The sequence below is a fragment of the Falco cherrug genome, chromosome Z (assembly GCF_023634085.1).
Source record: "Falco cherrug isolate bFalChe1 chromosome Z, bFalChe1.pri, whole genome shotgun sequence".
Taxonomy (NCBI): Eukaryota; Metazoa; Chordata; class Aves; order Falconiformes; family Falconidae; genus Falco; species Falco cherrug.
Window position 1 is genome coordinate 31,596,950 of NC_073720.1, and position 23,266 is coordinate 31,620,215.

The following is a 23,266-nucleotide window of genomic DNA, read 5'->3' on the forward strand; positions in this document are numbered from 1 at the left end:
GCAGGCGGGTGCTCAGCCATCCCCAGGAAAGCCGGGCTCCATCATGCATAACGCTTACTTGGGAAGACAAATGCCGTAATGCCAGATGTCTCCCCTTCCTTCTTCTTCCCCCAGTTTATATCCTCAGCATGACGTCCCATGGTATGGAATACCTCTTTGGCTAGCTTGGGTCACCTGTCCTGGCTGTGTCCCCTCCCAGTTTCCCGTGCCCCTCCAGCCCTCTGGCTGGCAGGGCCCAAGGAACTGAATAGTCCTGCATTTAGTAGAAACATCACCCAGCAACAACTAAAACCATCAGTGTGGTGTCAACATTGTTCTCACATCAGAGCCAAAACACAGCACTGTACTAACTACAAAGAAGAAAATTAACTCTACCTTAGATGAAACCAGGACACCTGGAAATTCTTCCTGTCAATGGTATTGCTGCACCTTGACAGAATCACACAAAGTGACACTGTCCAAGTTCTGCTGGTGTATATATTTACGTAGAAGGTTGCATGTTCTACCTAGTGGGAAAGCGGTTGAAGGCAGCGTTGTTGTCGTACTCTGTAATGGGAGTCATGTACTTTGTAACTTTTTTTGTTAATATAAATTTCTTTTGAAATTTTATGATTCCAGTGTGCATGTGTGGGTGAATGTTGATTTTAAGGAGAGGAAGTAATATTTCCAAAGCCCTTGAGAGATGATAACTTAAGCTTGAGGTTGCCTAGGAAATTCTTGAAGACAACTGAAATTCACAATCTGTGTAGTAGTAATAACATAGGATCAGGCAAACTTTACATCCCTTAAGCACATCCATTCTGTCTATTCTTAATTTTGTATACTGTTAGTGTAGTGTAGTCCCTTTAAGAAGTACTAGGTTAGCTAGTCTCCCTTCAAATGGAGGAGAGATATTTTTCCTTTCCTGGCTGTGCTTCTGGGCTTGTTAGGGTGCAGAAGAGTGAGGGGTTGCGGGAGGATCGCACCAAGTAGCCTGGGTGCCATAGTTCATGCAAAGAGACTAAGAGACTGCAGTAAAGAGCATTGAGAAGAAGCATCTCACAGAATTAGAGATGTTAGAGATCAGAGGCAAATGAGGAGGGTTTGCTTCTAGTCAGTTAGTAATTGGAAGTAGTTGCTCTAAATGTAATGTAAAGGAGAAAATAAATTTGTTAAAATAATGCTATTTTTTTGGAGGCTGTGGGGGATGCAGTCCAGTACCTCTGCATATGACACTGTCCCTGACTTCATTTGGAATGAGGTTTGAAAATAAATACAAAGCTCTTGAAAGCGAAAAGTGTTGTAAGAGTGCTGCCAGCTTTATTCCTGGCTCTTGTGTTCTTTTCAGTCCCTTGGTCTGGAAAGGATTTGTAAAGATCACACAAGAGGGAACTAAAATTGTGGAATTTGTAAGTAATTAAGATATAAATATTTTTCTCAACAAAAGCAGAACTGATAGGGTCATGACTTCAGCAGTGTGCTGGAGGCAGTGGGAAACCAGGGCAATATGTGAGATGATTAGAGCTATTATTGTAGAATTAATTCCAGGACTGGAAATCCAAAGATAGGTTTTTGACTAAAGAGGAGCATAATAGATTGAGGTTCAGGGCGAAGACTTCAACCCTCATGAGAGAATTATTCAGCAGTGATAAGGAGTAGTGCAACTGAAGGATGTCAGTTTCAAAGTGGTTAATAGGTATGGAACACATAAATTGCAAACCTTCACAATTTTTGTGTTCCTCTTAGTTTTCTTCATAAGGCACAATCAAGCCCTGAATTCTTTGTGAGGTTACACTATAATGAAAATATTTAAAATAGCAACAGTATAACCTCTTGAAAGAAAATTATGTCAAAGGAAGAATTTGGAAAATAAGTTAGCAAAGATGAAGCCACTGGTGAGACCATTCTGTAAGGGAAAATTAAATAGAAATGGAACTAGAGCATAAATTTCAGAGCTATTTATTTTACAGTTCTGGAAAACAGCAAGCAATAGAAAAAATATGATTAGACAATGTTTTTAACAAAAAGCTTGGTTCTTTAACTTAAAAAATAAGTAATTCAGAAAGCTATAAAAGTGATGCTGGCATTTCGTATTTTCTTCTCTTTCTTGTGTTCAGCTATTTTTTCACTGCTATTCTTTTGCAGCTACGTTATTCACCATAAACCTCAGCTGATGAATACTGACTTGATGACAGCTTTTTTGGAGGTGTTTTCTATTTGTCCTTCTACCTTGATTATTGGCAAAAGTTCATTGATTTGATGTTTGGTCTGTTGAGAAACAATAAAAAATGAAATAAAATTTGTGTGCGGGATACCTTAATTTACTTCTGGTACATTTGGCTTGCTTGTAGACAAATATTAAAATCCATATTTTATTCAACACTGATAAAAATACTTTCAGCTTTATAGTGCTTTTGTAGCTATGCGTGACAATTTATCATACAAGGAGACCCGTAAAGCCTTGGCTTTTTCATAAAGTGGATGAAGGCAGTCATGAGCTAAAGGAATGTGATGATTCAGCTTAATGTACTTCATTAAACAGTTCTCTGTCGTTCAAATTTTCATCTGAAATAAACAATTTTTCTTAAATACATCTTAAGAAAAGGACTGTATGCTATAGACCCTTTTTTGTTACCTGAAATTTTTATTCAATAATTTTCCACATTTTCCTTCCCACATTAACATTCTCTTAATTGACACCTACACGCCTTCTCATTGATCACAAAAGACTTAATAGCCACTGTCCACTTGAGTGAACAGACCTCATCATTAATCAGAGTAGTGTATAAGGACCCAGTTCAGAAAAATATATTTAACAACTCCTGTTTAACTTTCCTTTCTAGAATGAAAAGTCATTTACCTCTTCATAAGCTGTATATTTTGCAGGTGACAAAGTCACTAGATTTCTTGTGAAGATATCCTGAGGTTTCCAGCCAGCTCAAACATGTGACTAGGCTGAAATTCGGATGTTAACAGCTGGATCATTAATAACTATGCTATTGATTTTACTGGGGCAAGGGTTTTACACACAGTCTCCTTTTCACAGTTTTAGCTTTTCCACATCTTCCTCAATAGCAAAAGACTACATGTTTAGATTACTCCTATTGAATAAGCTATTTCTGTTTGAGTTTCAGTCTGATTTTATTTCCTAGTTTCTTTAGAGGCTTTTAAATTCACAAAGTCACAGAAACACTGCTAGTAAGTAAAATAAACTTTTACAACATCCAGAACAGATAACTGATATTATCCAAATAATTTTCCTGTAGTGGGATGCAGCATGTGTGTCCAGCTACCTCAGATATGGCTGTTCCCCATTACTCCCTGGCTATAACATTTGTCTCTTTTTCCCTTCGGAAAATGAGTGTCAGTTTCCATAAGGAGTTGAGAGGTGCTGTTTTGAGTGCACAGAGTGATTTGTCTGGTGCTGCTTGGCAGGGTACAATATATTCCATCCGTAAGGAATTCAGGGCAGAGTGCATGGAGGGATAGGGGGTAGAGGTTAGAGGAATTAGGGAGTGGGAGAGCGAGATGTAATATTGTGAATATGAATACAAATTGTAAACAGTAGAGGTAGTGGCGTACTTTCCTATGCTCTATGTGGAACAGTCACCTCAAGACACAGGTGTTGAAACAATTTTTTTGTGCTTATCCTGGTGCTTAATTCTTTCAGACTTTGCCTTTGTATTCACATGCAGACTTTTAGCATTGTTTTATCTTCATCAATAACACAGGTGACAAAATCGTTGTTTGTCTTTAGGACTACAATGTAACCAATTGTTTGTTTCTTTAAGAACTGCCTGAGACTACCTTAATTGAAGAGGAAGTTCAAGAGACAGAGATGTGGGCCAGGCCTCTGGTCTACCTTTGGCACACAAGAGTACCCAATTTCAATGCTGAAAAAACATACAATGCAGCTTGTGCAAAGAAGGAACCACACTGTGCCATTTGCACTCTTCTCATGCCATACTACAAGGTAAGCAAAATCCTAACAGCTTCATCTCTGGGCAAAGTGTGAAATAGCTGCCCAGCTACTCCATTTCTGTAAATTAGAAGTAAGATAAGTTTATGCATTTGATTTATATGAGAAGTAAATAAATTCACTGTTGTTAAAATTATAACTGTTCACCTACGTTTATTCCTGCTTGCAGACAGTCTATACCTTTTACTAGGGTTTGTGTAGGATTGGCATTAGTCTATGTGTGCTTGCCCTTGAAGTTGCACTTCTGGAAGTGATGAATCCATATAGGTTTGTGTCTTAACTGTTTCCTTGTAGCTGTCATGGTTTAACCCTGGCCAGCAATGAAGCCCCACGCAGCCACTTGCTCACTTGCCCCCACAGTGGGATGGGGGAGAGAATCATGAGTAAAAGTGAGAAAACTCATGGGCTGAGATAAAGACAGTTTAGTAGGTAAAGTAAAAGCCACACACACAAGCAAAGCAAAGCAAGGAATTCATTCACCACTTCCCATGGGCCGGCGGGTGCTCAGCCATCCCCAGGAAAGCCGGGCTCCGTCATGTGTAATGGTTACTGGGGAAGACAAACGCCATAATTCCAGGTGTCTGCTGCACCCCCCTGCCCCGCCCCCCCTTCTTCCCCCAGTTTATATACTCAGCATGACGTCCCATGGTATGGAATGTCCATTTGGCTGGTTCAGGTCAGCTGCCCTGGCTGTGTCCCCTCCCAGTTCCTTGTGCCCCTCTGGCTGGCAGGGCCTGAGGAACTGGAAGGTCTTTGACTTGATATAAACATTACCCAGCAACAACCAAAACCATCCGTGTGCTGTCAACATTGTTGTCACCCCAAATCACACAGCACTGCACCAGCGACTGGGAAGAAAATTAACTCCGTCCTAGCTGAAACTGGGACATATGCCAGTCTTTAAGTGTTTTTTATTGAAGCCTTTTCTATGTCTCCTTCCTGCAGTTCTGAAGAAATAAGTGTTTTCACAGTACTTAGGCCTTCTCAGGAATAATATTCCCACAATACAATCTAATGCGGAGCACTGTTTGATACTGGCTTGTGGAATTCCTGTGTCAAATCTCAGCTTGAAATGCTGCTGCAGCACCGTGGTACTAATTCAGAAGGCTAAACTGGGATTTCCTCATCATGGGAACTAGGGAAAAAAGTTACTGAACTGCACCCAGTTAAAGGGCTCAAAGGGAGACAGAGGTACAGCATCATTGAACACTGCTGCAATAACACTAGTTTGCAGGCTGAGTGCTATTGTAGATTTTAGTTATTTGAACAAGCAAGGAACTATAGAATGACTGTGATAAATACCTAGAAGCAGTTAATTTTCTCGTAAAACTGTTACATTATTAGTGCAAAAGCAGGGAGGGGAGAAGTCATTTCATCACTGTCAAAAGAAAGACTCTCCTTTATTTTCCTTAAATATAAATTTTGTTTGTTATTTTCAGCCAGACAATCATGATGAAGAAAATCCTGCTTTCAGGGAATCAAACTCAGCAGAAACACTGATGGCTGAAAATGAAAAGACTAAACCTCTTATTCCAGAGTTGTGTTTCATTTATAGTGAAGAAAACACTGAAAACTATCCATCAAATGCCTTTATTGAAGAAGATGGAACAAGTCTTCTGATTTCCTGTGCAAAGTGTTGTGTACGGGTTCATGCAAGTAAATAAACTAATTGTTCAGTTAGCAGAAATGTAATTTCAAATTTTGTTTTATTGATAAATAAGTTAACGAGGCTTCTCCTATGTCTTTACAAGTACTTGAAGAACATTTCCATATGTTATGATTCAATCACTGGCTACTTTCTTAAAAAAGCTGTTACATTTTCTGTTACCTATTAATGATTGCTGTGAAAATAGTGAAGAATATTTTTTTCTGTAAACTTTCAATAATCGCAAACTTCTGATTCTTGTTTCAGTTCTGACCTATTAAATTCCTCTTTTACTTCTCATATTTTAAACCACTGGGTGATATTAGTATGTCCTTGCTAAGTAGTGAGGGTGAAATCCTGCTGGATTTGAGGACTTGTGAATATTGGTACTGACTTTATGCAATAATTTCCTTAACCTTGCATTCTTCTTTTTATTTCAAGAGTAACTGATGAATGCATGGATTTTATGCAGTATCTTCACACACAGTAGGGCTTGAGTAGTTAGTTCTAGAAAGTCCATGTGAAATGCTTACATGGAAATGTGGTATAATTGCAGAGAATAAATGTCAGTACATGCATTCAAATTGTACATTTTTCCTGCAGGGTGAACTGGTTGATATGCTATTGAAAAGACAGCAAATAAGAAATAATCTGGGGATTGGATTTTTTTGGGTATTTGGTTGGGTTTTTTGTTTTTTGTTTTATTTTTGTTTTGATTTGGTTTTTGGTTTTGGCGGGTTTTTTGAGTTTTGGGAAGAGTATCTGTATGTCTGATTTATATATTTCGTAGACTATGGAATTGTCAGTAAGCTTAGACTGGAAAAGTCTCCTTGGTCACAGGAGATGTGTTTCACTAGTGTTTATACACAGTTGAATTGTATGACATCATAGATAGAAAGACAGACTATATTAATTAATCCACCTCTCTTATTCTAGGTTGCTACGGTGTTCCTTCTCATGACATCCATAATGGATGGTTGTGTTCTCGATGCAGAAAAGAAGCCTGGACAGCCGTAAGTTTCATATGTTTCATAGTTATTTAACACGTAGAGGTTAAGTGAAAAAAAGCACATGTGTGATTGCATGTGGAATATAGCCTGTGTATTTTTTTCTGAACGCACATTTGCTAGTGTTTGTAAAACATGATTAGATTTCATTGTAAAATATAATAGCATTTTGATAGACAAACTTGGAGTAGGTCGATATACTCATGAAAAGGATTGACTAACAGAATATAGTTGTCTGTAAAACATAGTTCAAGGAAATAACTAAAAAATTAAATGCATATAGAAAGAAAAATGAGATTTCCTGTAAATATTTTAGACTTCTGGTATGTGCATATGGTCAACTGGAGAATAGAGAAAGGGAAATAGAACAATATGTTATAGTCAAGAATTAAATTGTCCTTTTACAGCATTTAAGGTTTACTGTGCTGTATAAGCAGAAAAAAGTTTCACTTGTGAAGCTCCTAAATGCCTGTTATTTTAATTTTTAAAAAAGTATAAAATAGTTTCATACAGCAAGGAATAAATAGACAATAAATTAATTGTTCATAGAATCCTTAAACATGTACTCACTTAAAAAAAAATAAAATCAGTTTTAGATTTTACTTTTTGCCGATCAATAGCAGTTGCCCTGCTACGTCATATAATAGTTGTTTTCCTTAAATCAGCTTGAGGAAATGTGATTATCAGTTTTGATGGCAACATATCTTTTCTTCATTCAGTTGTTGAATTAAAGCAGATATTTCAAGTGCCTTAAAAATGTAAATCCTTAAATAACATCATAAACATTTTAGCTATGTTGGAAAAGAAATGAGAATCAAACTACTGGAAAATACAGTGTCACTTTGACAAACATCACTTCTTGCAATTGCAGAAGTCACCTGTAAAAAATTCACAGTCATGACATTAGCAAGCTGTAAGTAGTATTAAATATAAACACTTTGATTTTCCTTCTGTACACCATCAACATTTTAAGGTTCTTCTGTTAACGCTAAGAGTTAAGGAAACAAAAGAGAAGCTGGTATTTTTAATTCACACATTACCTAAGCTGGGGAAAACAGAAGGAAAAAAGTGACTTTAGACTGCTGGTTACAAAAATACGGTCCATCTATATTTAATCCTGTGTTCTCTCAGTGAATAGCCATTAAAATATTTATTGAATCAGTTTCTATCTCTGTTATGTGTTCTCATATTAGTCACAAAGGCACTCTTACTAGGTAGAATCCAGTTTTCATCTGTCATCGGTAACCAGAGAACCTTGTTGTACAGATAATCGGACAATTGTGAGTTTCAGGATCTCCTGAACTACTTTCATGACTACTGTTCTAGAGTCATGGGAAGGTCAAGGGGAAGAGCGTAAGTCTGTTCTAGCAAGTGACAGGTAGGCATTAACTCAGAATCTAATAATCAGTTAAACAATCAGAGTTGGAAAGCCCTGGTGCTCTATCAAAAAGATTTTAAATTTCATTTCAGGGGAGATACAAGTGCAGGAGATGTGACGTGCAGATACAGGAATTCCAAGGAGAATTGTGACAGGAGTAGGAGTGAATCACGTCTTTTGTTAAAAACCTTGAAAAATTGAGAACATTGCCTTGAAATTTAATATTACCTGCAATATAACAGTAATGCATTTGAGGGGAAATTTGGAGAGAGTCTTTGTCTTTTGACTGTAGTGCATTTTTAAAAATCAAAAGTCACTGAAAAGTAGTAAACCAGAATTCAGTCTTATAATTTGTTAATTCTGTGTTGTAGAAAGGATTCTAAAATTATTCTGGAATTTTAAGGTTATTTTACAAATGTTCTTGAAGTGAAGATAACCTTCAGGTACCACAGCAGTAAGTGAAAGATAAGAACAAAGATAGTGAGATAATCAGAATCATAGAAGGGTTAGGTTGGAAGGGGTCTTAAAGATGACATCTAGTTTCAACCTGCCAGCCATGGGCAGGGACACCTTCCACTGACTGCTGACTTATGTATGTTTATTATGGGGCAATAAAGGGGGAACTGGGTAATACAATAGAAAAATCGAAATGTTGGAGGGAAGATTAAAGCTTGACTTGACTGGGATTTTTCCTTGACAAACTGTTAGGGGAAAAATTTGCATCCAAGGACAGCGTTAACTTGAGAAGGATGTTTTACTGAATAGGTTTGGTTTTATTTTATTTATGCTCCATATAAGTTTCTGAAAATAAGGAAGGTCTGAATTCTAGGGAAAAGTTTGTTCTTGGCCAAATGATTTGAGGAGATGACATGAAGCAGTGGAAGAGATATCAAAAACATACAGAAAATAGATCAATGGAAATTTTATGTGAAGTGGTTTTAGTATTTTTTTTTTTGCAAAAGTATGCTCTAGGAACTGGAGAGATGACAGTGCATTTCTGGAATTTCATGTAACAAGATGGTGATAAGAGTGAAATAGAGCACTATTTTCAGTGTGTAAGGGCTAAACAGTAGGTGTTGCCCACTTGGACAATTTATGTAATGTAAACTCTGTCTATTACATATTTAACTGTATGTGTGTTGATTACTGTAAAGTTAAATTGTTAGTGCTAATAAATTCATCTTTCTATAGCTCTGATTTGGTGACCTGAGTGCAATGAAATTATGCCCCGAAAGAACTCTTAATTCAGATGTGTTTCTAGAATAAAACTCACATACTTATTGTCATAAGCTGTCATTCAGTTCAGAAGTTTAAATGAAATTTTGAAGGTTGAATAGACTTCACTAGTATTAAATTTACTTAAAACTTGTCCTCCATAGTCTCTTTGTTATTAAATGTCTCGTTCACATGTCAATGTGAACTATTCATTGTCAGCTGAAACATGTAGGAGTGGTAAGATGGTAGCCATCTGCTACCCAAGTTAAGTAGCAAAAATCCAGCAGTTTCAAGGGTGTGAATAATGCTCTGTTATTCTCATATGTGAATTCTCTGTTTATTCATATGTGCATGATACCCAATTCACTTTTTTAATGGTAGGGTCTTACAAAACTCTTTAAGATACTGAAGCAATGTCAGACCTATTAGTGATTATCTCAGAGGTAGCAGAGCTCAGGTAAGGTGCCAGCAGCCTGGAAAATTTAAAGTTGCATTCTAAAAAGACAGGAAATGAGTGACCCAAAGAATTATGTGGCAGTCCACCTATCTTGGATCTCAAGAGAAACACTAAACAAATAACAAATCTATCAATTTTTGCATACCTAGACAATAACAGAGTACAAAGAGATATGTGTTTAAGAACAAACCAACAGATTTTTTTCTGTGACATCTCATAAGAATAAGGAATAAGCAAAAGATTTCATGCATCCTAACTTTCAGATGATTTTGGCAGTGTTTTAAATTCTGATATTCAAGCAACAGAGGCACATGATGTTAATCAATAGTTAGCAAATATATAGGAATATGGATTTGTTTCAAACTTCAGTATCACCAGCCACCAGCCATCATTCTCATCAGACTCTTAAAATCATGAAGGGAGTGATAAAATTCTGTGTGTCATGTGCTGATTAACTTTCATATCCTGTGGAACATACGTGGAAATCTAGACTGGCCTGCTTTAAATCATTTAAGATGATTGCACAGGAGGTGGGGGAGTATACTTCATGTGAAGCTACCAAGGTGTTAAACTTACAGAATATATAAAAGTTTTTTTCACAACTGTCAAGCATGTTTCTGGTATTAATCAAAATATTATTTTATTCAGTTATTTCAATATTTCAGTGATGCAAAAGGATTAATGAGAGGCGTTCTTGATACATTTTCTGTAAGTACCAGGGGCCTTGGGCATTTTGTAGGCAGAGGTTTGCTGGTTTGGGTTAGGATTAGTGTTTTGGACTGGATCCAATTACTGTTTTGGATTGGATCCTGCTATTTCGTGGAACAATAATATTACTATATTGAAGAAATGGTGTAAAATAAATCATACAGAGTTCAACAGAGACAGGTACAATACTTAGAGAGGAGTTATCAGTTATGCATACATGAGAGGGGAGTCCCTACCTAAGCTGCAGCTTCTGCTGCTAGCTACAGTTGTGACCACTCTGGTCATAAACTTCGCATAAATCATTGGTTTCATAGAACCAGAAACATCATACCAGGATGTTTAAATCTTATACTGGAAATAAAGCCTGAAAAACACAGGGAACAATCTTTCTCCTCTCTTGAGCTTTGGTGAGAGCCCAGCTGAAGAACTTTGTCTAACAGAACGTATGTGGTTCAAAAAAACATGAGCCTGAACGGGATGGAAGAAAACAAGAGGTGCAATTGAAATTGCAAAAACCCCACAATATTCTTTTAATCATTCCTGATAAGACATCAGTCATTCCATAAAGGAGGACTGAAAAGAATTAACCTTCTTAGTCTAGCCAGGGGAAGACAGAAAGGAAGGCATTCATTCAGGTAAAATTGTGTGTGTATGGCAAAAAGGAACACACTCAATTGCCATTCTCTCATTTTAAGCACAAAAGATGACTTGTAGCAGCTTTAAACTGCATCAGCAGAAGTTAATTTAAATACCAGGAAAATTTGCAAATTTTTATTTCTGAAAATAGTGCACTGCTGGACTGGGATATACAGAGGTTTTGCAGAATATGCTCCATGATTTTTGAAAACATGTTAGACAAGGTCAGGAATAGTTGAAGAAGACTTGAATCATGCCTTGAGGTAGAAGGGTAAAATAGACACTGAGTTGCCTTTTTTTCTGTGGTTCTCTTTTCTGTGTTTGAACAGTATTATTCATTGCAAAACAATGTGACTGTAGTTCTCTTTGGAGAAAAAAATTGTCAGTTGGATATACAACTTAAATGTATTAGTGTGTTTTTGCTTCTATGGAACCTCATTGCTAACATCAGCATAAATAAGAATTTTTGATACTTATTTCGGTCCTATTTGTTATTTTAGGATCATGTTTTTATCTATTCAGAGTTTGGACAATAACCTTAGATAATCCTAACAGCTTTCACTTCAAAATAGTACAATACTTTTATCTAATCTTAGCATTATTCTTAACATAAATATGGTTCTCTTTTAACCAATCTTTTGTAGATTTATTAAAAAAGACAACAAAAGTACTACTTTCCTTTAGTCATGCCAACCTGCAGGAGAAAGTTTTATGCTACATTTAAGTTATATGCATATGTTTCTTTTATGAATCTGGTTTTTTATTTGTATAATTCTTTTCTATATCTGTTATACATATGCTATTTTAATTGTATTTTAAATTACTGTGTAGTACCATAAGTCTTTCTGGAGAGGGAGATGTAATTAAAGAAAATTACTTATCTGCATGACTTTTTTTTTTACTGTAGGGTATATAGGGCGAATGTATTTTACATTCCAACTAACGTGGTTCAGACTTCAAGTTTCTACATGAAAGAAATGAAAAAAGTCATATTAATGTGATTTCTTGTTCAGGACAAGCATTCCTAAAAACTGCAGCTGTTGCAGAAGGTGTGAAACTGAGATTCAACTTACTGTGGGAATTATATATCCACATGCCTTCAAAAATTCGATTCCTGCATCAGAAAAGTGTACAAAATAGATTTAATTATTAGAAAATACCTATTCCCTGAAACTCCAACTTACTGATGTCTGAAATTTTCCTTCCTCTTCACTTTGATTCCTAGAAGGAGGAGATTTAGCTGAGGAAGATCTGTCTGAGGATTCCCTTCTGTGTAAGGCTTTAAATCCTAAAGGGAAGGTTGGCTGGAAAACAAGGAAAAGTTCTATGCAGTGGAGAATGAAATAAAAGCTATGAAATAGTGGTACAAACCTTGGTTCAAAGTTCAGAATTCATTTCTTAGGAGCGAAAGTACCTTCTCATTTGTCTGCCTACACAATTAAATATTGTTTTTAGTTCTGTTAAATATCACTTTCTTAAACTCCTGGCAGTTATGTTAATTTCATAGAAAATTTGGTCTCTACTAGGTTTTTATATGTGTATCAGTATGATTTTGCAAAGCACTGAAGTATGAGAGTCCTATAGAAATGGGAGGTGTATTAATAGCTAAATGAAACTGTGTTATGTGTGAATCCCAAATAAGAGCAGCATTAAAATAGGGAAACAGAAAAATGGCTACATGGACTGGATTTATGGAGCCAGACGTTTCTTTGATGGAGATTTCATTTTATATTATCAGAGGAAACTGCTTTTGAGATTCAGAAGCATACTGTTTTCTTGCAGTTGCAGTATCTCTAGTTGGCTGAAGTCGTATGCTTTACAATATTTTTTGTCAAATTCCCGGACATTCCAGGATGCGCTTGGATCCATGATAACAACATACCTTCATGTTCTGCTAGGCAGTAGGTTGTGTTTGATAACGATTATTGACAAAAGAGTGGTATTAAATTTGTCTGTGGACAAAATGGACAAAAAATTTAGCCATAAATCAATCCCCCCAAACAATTTAAAAAAGCAAATAATATCAAATAAGTCATCTGCATAGCTCCTGCAAGTGTAAGTGTATTCATACTAAATGCCTTGACTGAGAAAAAAATGCCTCATTAATCTTAAGTGTTTTAGCTATAGAAAGCTAGTGAAGTCAGGAAGAATAATGACTGGCATTATAGAGAATGCAATGTACTGTACAATGTGCAAGGATGTGGTCACCTAGTAGCTATAGTACATAAATGTAAGAACGTTTATTATGGAGAAGACAAAAGGATTTGGGACAGGAAAGAGTTAGAAAGAAGACCAAGTAAGGAAACAGTTAAATGCACTTCAATGCCTTACTTCATAGCAAGCTGGCTGTTAATAAGGCTACTAAGGAAGGTGCATGACTTTTCACACATTATTGTAACCCTTCATAGCACTACAGAAGTAGTTCAGCACCTAATCTGGTCACTGATTTTGAGAACAGATGCTATGTTCAAATAGCAAGTGTTAAACAGCTTGACAGAGGTAGTTTTCTGTAGATGAAGTTTTTCATGCTTTATATTTTACTATTGATATTCAGACTTTTGGTTTGTTTATATTTTGTGGTTAGAGTAGACCATTACATCAGTTGAAGGATTTTTTAATTATTATTATTTTTTCCCCAAGGCATCAGAAAAGTGGCATATAAGAGCTTTCTGCATTCCAGCTCAGAAATTGCCCTATTTCACCCTACCAACAATAATGATTTTGAACAATCTTTTTATAGTGATGCCCTTCTCAGTGATACAGTATTTCCATTATAAAGTATTGTTTTCAGAGCCTGTTAACTGCCAAAATTAGCTCACTACATGTGAGCTGGTATACAGTGTTTCAATTTCCAGACTGATTTTCCTACCAAGCTTCAAAAGCATTTAGATGTTGTTAAGAAAAAGGAATTATTTGCCTTGAAAATGTGTCTATAGCAGGAAACATTAAAACTTCAACTTTTCTGCATTTTTCTCTTTTCAGAAAACTGAGGCCTGATTTTTATTTATTTATTTATTTAACCTGGATTTTACCAAACCTCTGCAAAAAGATTATTTACTGGGAGAATTACTTATAAATGCTGATGGTAACCTTCTGTGGACTCGGAAGTGGGGAACATATTTCTTTCTGGTTTTGGTATTAGTCTAGTAACAGGATATGTGTTGCTTGTAAGAACCAGTCTTTAACACAAAGTATTGTAACAGATTTTTTAAATACTGGTTTTCCCTGATGCAGTCACAGAAACCACATTGAAGACTGTAAAACCTGGAAAATATCTTTTTAACCTAAATACCATAAGGCTTAGACCCAAAGTCCATTTTGACCTTGGATTCCCTTTATTGCAGTTCACCAAGTCAGCCTTTGCCACTGATACCTGTGTGAAAAGACCTGATAACTTTGGGCACCTTCAGGCATGTGGGTATTCTCATTTTACCAAGGAAGGGGTTGTCCATTCCCTGCAGGGTAAGGCAGGATTTCCATCAGATGCAGCTTTGAATCTGGCCCTACTTGGAGCAAGAATTGGACCAGAGAACTTCCACCATCCTTGTCAAATTTAAATTTGTCCTCAAAGACCGTATATGATCTCTGGGAGCTGCCAAATCATTGGGAAAAAACCCCTGGAAGTAGCCAGTAGCAGGATATCCTGCCCTGCACAGCTGGTGCTAGGCTGCTTTCCTCAAGATACAAATTTTCATCTAAAGGTGTTCAGGTTTAAATCTAGTATTTACTGTCACTTCCAAACATTGTTTTATAATAATGGGAATAATCCTACATATTTTTTTATCAGTAGACATAGCATCATTCCATTTTCGTTTCTGTGTTTCCTAAGTGGTTAGCCTCAGTGTTATCCTCTGGCAGTGATCTTCATGGTCTCCTTATATTTTTCCCTAAGAATGGTCGATCTTGTATTTTTTACCTAATTTCAATGCTTACATATTTATTTTTTGAAAGAGCTAATTTTATTCTTTTGACTTGTCTTCAAAGGGGAAGTTGTCTGTAATCTTTCTTGTTTGGATGCTTGGGAGGAGTAGCTCTTTCTACTGTAAACATCTTCTAAAACTGAGCGACCAAAAACTACTATTGCAGAAAGTACTTCATATTCAGTGATGTAATAGCCTCTGTTTCATACTTTGTATGTGTTTTTTACTTCAGATGTGCACGTCCTAGCAACAAAGGACACATAGGGCCCCCTGCCAAGTGCGGGAGTTTTGCTCCAGTTACCTGTGATGAGTGTTTTCATTCTTATTTCAGCCTAAGCCCTGCCAGTTCCCATTCCTTCTCTGACTGCAGAATTCTCTCCCTACTCCCATTTCCCGTTCCACCTTTTCCCTGTCCTTTCCATGTCGTCTTATCCCAGCCAGCTCTCTCCTGCTGTTTGCATTCTTACAGATCATTGTTCTCGCTAATGCTGTGTCATGGACAGCACAGCAAAGACTGCTGGCACTGTATACCGTTGCCTCAGCCTGGCATGACCCGGGAGCTGCAATTGCAAGGAAATTTTTTGCCATCCTTGAATCAAGGGCAGGACAGACTGAATGTTTGCAGGATTAGGTACTAAAATGTGAAAATTCAGTAACTCATGATTTGTAAACTTCAAATTCCCAAAGGTGGATGCCTTGAACAGATTTGAATGCATCTGAAAGAGTAAAATGTTCACGTATAACAAAATTTTCAAGAACTTGCAGCCAAAGATGTGTCTACATATTAAATACTAACCCGTGGTGGATTTTTCTTTCATGGAGTTACACTGGTGGAGGAGTCTGTGTGTACTTTAAACATCTACAAAATGCTAGAAGTATAGACATTGGTTTATTCTTTTGGACAGAGTAAGATTTTTTATTACATTTTCTAAAAAAACCCACGTTGAAACGCTTTTCTCAAAGTTCCTATTATTAATAAAAAATTGTGGCATTGTTGAGGCAGATGGTGGTGGAAGTTTGACAGTGTTTATATACAAATGAAGATTGTGAGTTATAATGGTAGTATTTAGCAACTCTTTTAAGAAATGGCACTCCCAGAGCAGGGTAAGTGAATCCTCTTACTGGACAACCCTCAATTTGTCTGTAATTTGTTTTGGTTTTTTTTTTGTTAGTTTGTTGTTGTGTTTTTTTTTTTTTTTTTAGGAATATTTTGTTTCTAAAAAATGGAATTTTGTCTCTGAAAAGCTAATTTGAAGGTAATAGCTTGAAGTGGATACAGTAATGGTTTCTGAATTGAAATTAAATAATCTTAAAAGCTGTTTTCAGAGTGAAAATTATTCCCCTGGTGTGGAAAGATTAAAATATTCATTAGTGGACCATTGCTGAAAATGACATTTTCAAATGTGTTAAGAGAAACACCAACAATTTTCTCTTTACAGAGGGCTAATTATAGACACAAATATAAATAAGCTGGGGAAATGAGATAGCCAAAAGGCAGCAATGCCATATCCAAATTCACATCTGTGTTAATACCATTAGGAAGTGTGACCTTGGGCATTAAAAGGCAATTGAGAGAGAAAGTGGAAGAGCAAGGGTATCTATTTTCAGTTCAAAGGTTCCTCTCTAAAAAACCCACCACAGTGGCATGAAGAAAACAAAAGATGTTTATCAGCCTTAACCATACAATTTGTATCTATTCGACTTAGCTGTGGCAGAGTTCGAGATTAGATGGCTCTTTTAATTAGCTACTTTTAAATGAGAATAGTAAATCAGCATTATTGTGACACAGCTTTGTAGCAGTCGACTCTTAAAACTGAAGGCAATGGTTCTGACCTTTTATTAGAAATATTTGGAAAAACACTCTGTCCTAACCACTCTTCTTAGATTTTTTTTGAGTGCTTTTGGACACTAGTCAGAGTCAGTAGACACACAGGGAGAATAGTTCATGAAAACAACAAGTGGAAATATATTGCTAACGGGATAGTGTCCTACTTAGTGCTGAAGACATTATCAAGGGATAAGGACTTTAAACTGAGAGAAGGTAGATTTAGATTACATATCAGGAAGAAATTCTTTGCTATGCGTGTGGTGAGGCAGTGGAACAGGTTGCCCAGAGAAGCTGTGGCTGCCCCATCCCTGGAAGGGCTCAAGGCCAGGCTGGATGGGGCTTTGAGCAACCTGGGCTAGTGGAAGGTGTCCCTGCCCATGGCAGGGGGGTTGGAATGGGGTGATCTTTAAGGTCCCTTCCAAACCAAAGCATTCTATGATCAACACTTGCAATGCTTCAGACCACTAGCCAAAATGTATACTTACTTGAAATGATTAGCCAAAAGCAGCATCTTTGTATTTACTAAGTAAAAGGGTAACCTTGTTGGATTTTTCTTTCATGAACTTATGCAGCTTGTTTTTCAATTGGTGTAAAATCTTAGCATCCACATCTGGCAAACAGTCAAATACTTTGTGAAGAACATTTTTGTTTGTTTTGAACCTACTGCTTTCTATTTTCATTTGATAGCAACCCCCTAGCTATTGCATTGGAGTACTTAGTCAAACCCTTTTCCAAGTCCCTTGATGACTTTACTGGCATCTCTCCAACTCGATACTGTCTTTTTTTCCTGGCCTGGCCAACTGCAGCCTACTTAGTTATCCCTTCTGCGGAAGCTGTTGCAGCTGATGTTAGCTGCAGACAAGCTTTTTAAATTTATTTTATTTTATGTGGCTTGTGAAGGAAGATTGATCAGAAATGAACAAGATCATTATAATACTGAGATATTCTGGAAAACAGGATGTAATTAAATAAGGAAAAATGCAAGATACTGAAACTAGAATACAGACAAAGGAATGGGGAGCAATGATATCAGCCACTGCTGTAGAAGAGGTCCTGAGGGTTATAGTTTATGAGCTTAACAAGAGTCCAAAGGTGTATGAACACATTTCCCTGGATATGGGATGCAAGATGCATCAACTAAACATGCTTTGTCTGACAGCACTGAGGATTTGCTGTCATTGCATTTCAGAGGGGAAAGCATGGCTGCAGCTGAAGACAGTAGATCAAAATGTTGTAGTTAACTGACTAAGGGGCTGTAGATGGAAAAGGACCAAAAGGAAAGGAACAACCTGTTTTTCATGTTTATGATACATGAATTAAAAAGAAAAAGGCTTAAGCTACAGCAGGGAATCTTCAGGTTAGCTGTTATAAAAAAATCTCCTGATGGCAGGGATGTCAATGAGGTGGAAGAGATTAAGTTTATTATGGAGACTACATTTTACAAGGAAGTTGTTGAAAATGTGTTAGACAAAATTCATTAGGAATAACATGTTTTACTTTACCCTGTTTTCATCTACTGACATAAGTTATACATTTCATTTAACTGGATCAGTATGATTCTTTGGAGATGCCATTGTACTTTACAGGGTCTTGGAGGACAGGAGAAACAGCAGTTTAACAAGAAAGGGAATCATGTGTGGCATCTTTACAGTTGTCCATAAGAATAACCATTATATGATTTACTGTATATCCCTCTGCTATGGCTTGGCTGAACTCTGTTGCCTTGCTGTGTCAGACAGCTTCCTGTCTCATACAGGATGCTATTGCTGATGAAGTAAGTATGCAAATATAGAAGTGTGAAAACTGCTTTTTATAAGCATTCCTGTCCATATGACTTTGAATTTTGGCTAAGTGTAAAAAGTACTCAGACACAACCAAATGCATTCATTTAAAAATATAAATAAGTGTGAACAGACTTGAGTTTTGTGTGGTATTTATCCATGCAACAATAATTAATATACAGCTATGCCTGAGTAATAGTATACTATTCCAAAAAAGGTGATCCATATTTTGGATGTATGTACCAAGGGAAGCATGGTTGATTCACATTGACTTCAGGCTTTAGCTGTGGTTTCTAGCAGTGACTGAAACAGAGAAATAAAAAATAAACCAGTTTAGGAATGCTGGTTGCAGAACTCAGTTTCATTGTAAGCCAGAGGAAGTGTTTAGTCCAGTAACTGTGGATCTGATCTGTATTGGTATGAAAAAATTGCATCATCTCCACTAAAAAGCTAAAAGAAGAAATAAGCATTAATCTTCTACAACTTGTGAATTATACGGAGACATCTTACTTTATACAGATACTGGAAGAGTTTTCTTTTGTAATTCCAGAATGTTATGGAGATTTTTTTAAGCGATGAGCAATTTAAAATGGTCTAAGATTTAATTTAGATAAGTGTAAAATAATATGCTTAAGAAATTACTATTTAATGCAAATACAAAAGACAAAATTACTTGTTTGAAGGATTTGCAAAGTAATAGTGAATCAGAGATTGGATATGTTCTAACGTGATGGTCTATAATGAAGTCCATTCCTATCCTGATTTTTACACACAGGCTGACAGCAGACACGCATGGGTGCACAGACACTCCCTCTCTCTGTAAGAACATGGGTAATAATTGCTTATGTACATGCGATTTCACTACCATCCTTGGCAGGTACACCTGTATTAGGAATATGACTCTTTCTAAATATCAGGTCCCTGTGTGTGTTTGTATTTGGGGTTTTTTTGTTGTTTTTTTCCCCATTGCTTGCAGTGTGTTCAAAGTGCAGGTAAAGTAATAGCCGTGTTGCATGGATATAGGACAACGTATTGCAATGCAAGCATGATTTAAAAAATGGCTTTAATGGGCTTTAAGTCTGTGGTCCTTCCCACCTAGGTTTGCTGTGAACACTGGTGAAATTTTCTAGCTCTTATGGGCCTGAGTTGTTATAGCTTGTACCCAGCAGACGCTGAACAATTACTACCTGTCACCACTATCTACTTAACAAAGGTTTGTACAGGAGGTTTTTGAGAAGGGATTTTTAATTTGGTTCCTATAGGTCCTGACTAAAGAAAATCTTTCATCTGTTTCTAGCTGGTAATGAGGATATTTACAACACCTTTCTCTTTTCTCTGGGCTGCCTCCCCGGCCCCCTCCTTTTTTGTCCCCCCTCTTTTTATTTTTATTTTTGTTAAGCTAGTATGAAAGCTCTGCAGTTAGTAGGTAAGGATTATGACTTATGTCTCTTGCAGTGCCAAATTCACAAGTCATTGTTTTTACAGCACTTAAGAGACAGTATACCTTCAGAAAGAACTTGTTAGCAACGTCATCTTATATAAAGTCTCTCCCTGTGCTGTTGTAGCTTAATTTATCTTTAGGGCCTTGGAGACTCTGTAGTTGCATTAATAAGTTCCACAACAGATGATAAGATTAGGGTCTTTCTTAAAAGTAAAAAATACCTATTAGAAGCAGGAAAAGTTCATCATTATTCAAGTAATGAGTTTCGAAGTAAGCTGGCATAAGAACATCAAAGCTCATAAAATAGGAGAAAAACCACTGTTATTTTGCAAAACAGAGAGTCAGTCAGTTAAAGGATTTTTATGGCAAATATGAAGAAAGTGCTTCAATTCAAATCAAATATATTCCTAAGGTTTGCACAGGTGGAGATCCACTGAACTTTTACATTTGCATATGGAGAATGAAGCTTTTCCCCTGCAGAGATTTCTATTGAGTCAGACTCATGCTCTCTTCCCCAGTCTGCAGATATTATTCTACCTCTACGTTGTAAACTTCACGCTCCTGCAGAACTGCAAATGAGTTGGGGATCAGATCGTCAAGAAGTCCTGCATGGCTCCTTTTGTAGGAGATTGTGGTATTTGTCTCTTCCTGAATTGCTGTTCCATTTTAAGTATTATTTTCTGTGCTGCATAGCTCATTTATTTTGTTACTCTCATGTGGTCATGGAGATTTGTGCCCATCTGTTTTTACTGTGGTTTTTTTTTTCTTGCACCTCCAACTGTCATATATAAAACTAACAGGTTGGACCCATTCTGTTGGTCAGTATCTCACTATGGTGGCAGCCAGGCTTTGTTTATAAACAACACTTGATAGCAGAAAAGATGACCTATTCACTCAGGGTGTCAAAATCAGTCAAAGGAAGAGCTGAAGAAATAGGTCTTTCCTCTGTTGCTTTGTAAGCAAAATTCTAACATGAATCACATTGAAGAGGATGCAGTGCTGTAGGATTACTCTGTGGTTGTGCTGAGGTAGTCCTCAGGATTCCCGTGTAGCTGTAAAGATCTGCAGACTGTTTCATGCTGTAATTTTCACATAAAAGTGCTGCCTGTCAGCCCTGAATGCCAATTAGAAGCAATTTTCCCATAGCTGTAATAGTACTTTACTGGAAACAGTGCACTGTGCCCATTAACTGTTTAGTGGAATTTTTATGGTATTATTTCAGAGTAATTTCAGCATGGTGAATTAATGTGTATACAGCTTTAATAATATGATTCCTTAGCGTCTAGTTTAGGAAAGTCTTTACTTCACACTATGTAGTTCTGTAAATTTTCTAATTGAATAATATTTTTTTTTCACACTAAAATATAATGAGGATAAGAAAGTTAGTCATGGTTTTTCACAAGGCTTGAGAGTACATCTGTGTAGATGGCAGCACCTTGTTACCCTAATGACATCCAAAGAAGGACGACAGACAGAAGGAGAACATGAAGATGATTTGAATCACCTTGAAGAGTAGTTAAGGGAATTTAGTACATATGGCTTGGCAAAAAGTATACCAAGAAGTTTAAGATAAAGAATCAACAAATATTCGGAAGATAATTATGCATAAGAAAGGGAGGGCTGATTATGTATAGTGTCATCAAAGAGTAATGATTTGAAACTAAAATAGGAGGTTGTACCTTAGAATGAATTTGGTATGTGAGTCTAGAATGGCATGAAGTTTGTTGACTTGTTCTCTCTCTGACAGACAAGTGGAAGAGTAAATAGCATTAGGGTTATTCTGGTTCCTGCCATTTCACTTTATGTCAAGAGAGTGGGCACCTAGAAGAGAAAGAGAATAAATAACCTCCTGTTCCTGTGTCTTTTCCTCTTTCCATCCATCCCTCCCTTTATCCCTGTCCCCTCCGTCCCTTCCTCCTTCCCGTGTTCTCCCTTTCACTTGTTCTCTCCACAGCCCCTACACCCCCAGTGAGCTTCTGTCTTGTGTTGGGCTTGATACAAGAGCAGGTTTCCTAACATGTGGCAAGAGAACTTCACAAAGATGCAGCTAATTGAATACAAATGTTGGGTTTGGAAGAAACAGTTTTACTTATTCTCCAAACAGCCAAATGGAAAAATCCTATACAGTGATGTCCTTCCCCATCTGAGCTGTTCCCTCTGTTGAAGGGGCTACCAAAAAATGTAAACAATACAAGCTGAAGCTCCCACTCAGTGCTGCAATAGCAGCCTCCTTATGTTCCATTTTTCTTCTTTATGTGATGAAACTACCTGTTCCTGCTTGGTCCCCTTTGAATACCTGAAGGAATTGGTATTCTGAGCCTTTATGGATTTCTTGATTTCATAGTCAGTGTTTATTATTACAAAGGCAACTGTGATCTGGAACATGTTAGGTCCCGTCCCAAGGCTCTTGTGGTAAAGTAATGAATCTCAATTCTCTTATTCACAACTCTACAATAATACTAAATATATTAAAAGGATAATATGTCAGAGGATAGGTTGCCTGTTCTCCGTGGTTTTGGTAGGTGAAGCAAAAAATTTGCTTGAATTGCAAAGAAAATCCATTTGTCACAAGGAGGTATTTTTTTTAGTTAGGAAAGGTTATTCTCATAGGAAATGTAATAAAGCATTCAGTTAAGATTTCTGGCAGACATTGATAATCTTCATTATTGGAACTTTTAATATGAGATCAGACTGAAGTATTACATAACAATTCTTTGGTGCTTTTTGGTGGGTTTTTTTTTTTTTTTGAAAGTTTGAGGTGGGGTTTGTTTGTTTGTTTTTTCTCCTGCAAGGGCAACTTTAAATTTCAGAGTTTCAGGAGACAAGCTTTCTTTCTGAGGATAGATATACAGGCACAGTATATCCTGACTTCATTTGGTACATTTGATTTTTTGTAGAGAAAGATGGAGACAGCAAGAAAAAACTCCTAACATTGGAAACTTTTCATCTGTTCCTGTGAGGGGACAAGGGAAAAAAAAAAATAAAGGGGAAGGATCCACCCAAAAAGCAAAGGGAACGATCAGTGGGATAATACTGATTTGTAATCAGTCAGGAAAACTTACTTTTTTTCTACACTATTCTTATTTTTAGGAGTGTTGTCTCTGCAATTTGAGAGGTGGTGCATTAAAGCAAACTACTGACAAGAAGTAAGTAACATATACTTCGGGATTGTATGTGCTTGTTTTAAACTTTTCCCCTATCCATGCCCATGGATGTACAAAGCATTTGTAAACCTAATTACTTGAGAGTGTCCCTTTAAGCTGAATTGTTGCAGAATTAAGATTACTACTAC

At 36.8% G+C, this 23,266-nt stretch overlaps 1 protein-coding gene across 3 annotated transcripts in view; it reads left to right on the forward strand.

Annotated features, from left to right (window-relative positions):
* The window catches only part of KDM4C (lysine demethylase 4C), a 298,051-nt gene that overhangs the window by 187,238 nt on the left and 87,547 nt on the right, over positions 1 to 23,266 (forward strand). For 2 of the 3 annotated variants that reach the window (XM_055698674.1, XM_055698675.1), the window contains exons 13-16: positions 3,771 to 3,952; positions 5,398 to 5,614; positions 6,540 to 6,616; positions 23,065 to 23,120. In XM_055698674.1, the coding sequence (XP_055554649.1) occupies positions 3,771 to 3,952; positions 5,398 to 5,614; positions 6,540 to 6,616; positions 23,065 to 23,120 (532 nt within the window). The remainder of the gene's footprint in view (positions 1 to 3,770; positions 3,953 to 5,397; positions 5,615 to 6,539; positions 6,617 to 23,064; positions 23,121 to 23,266) is intronic. The other variant, XM_055698676.1, reaches the window with a different exon arrangement.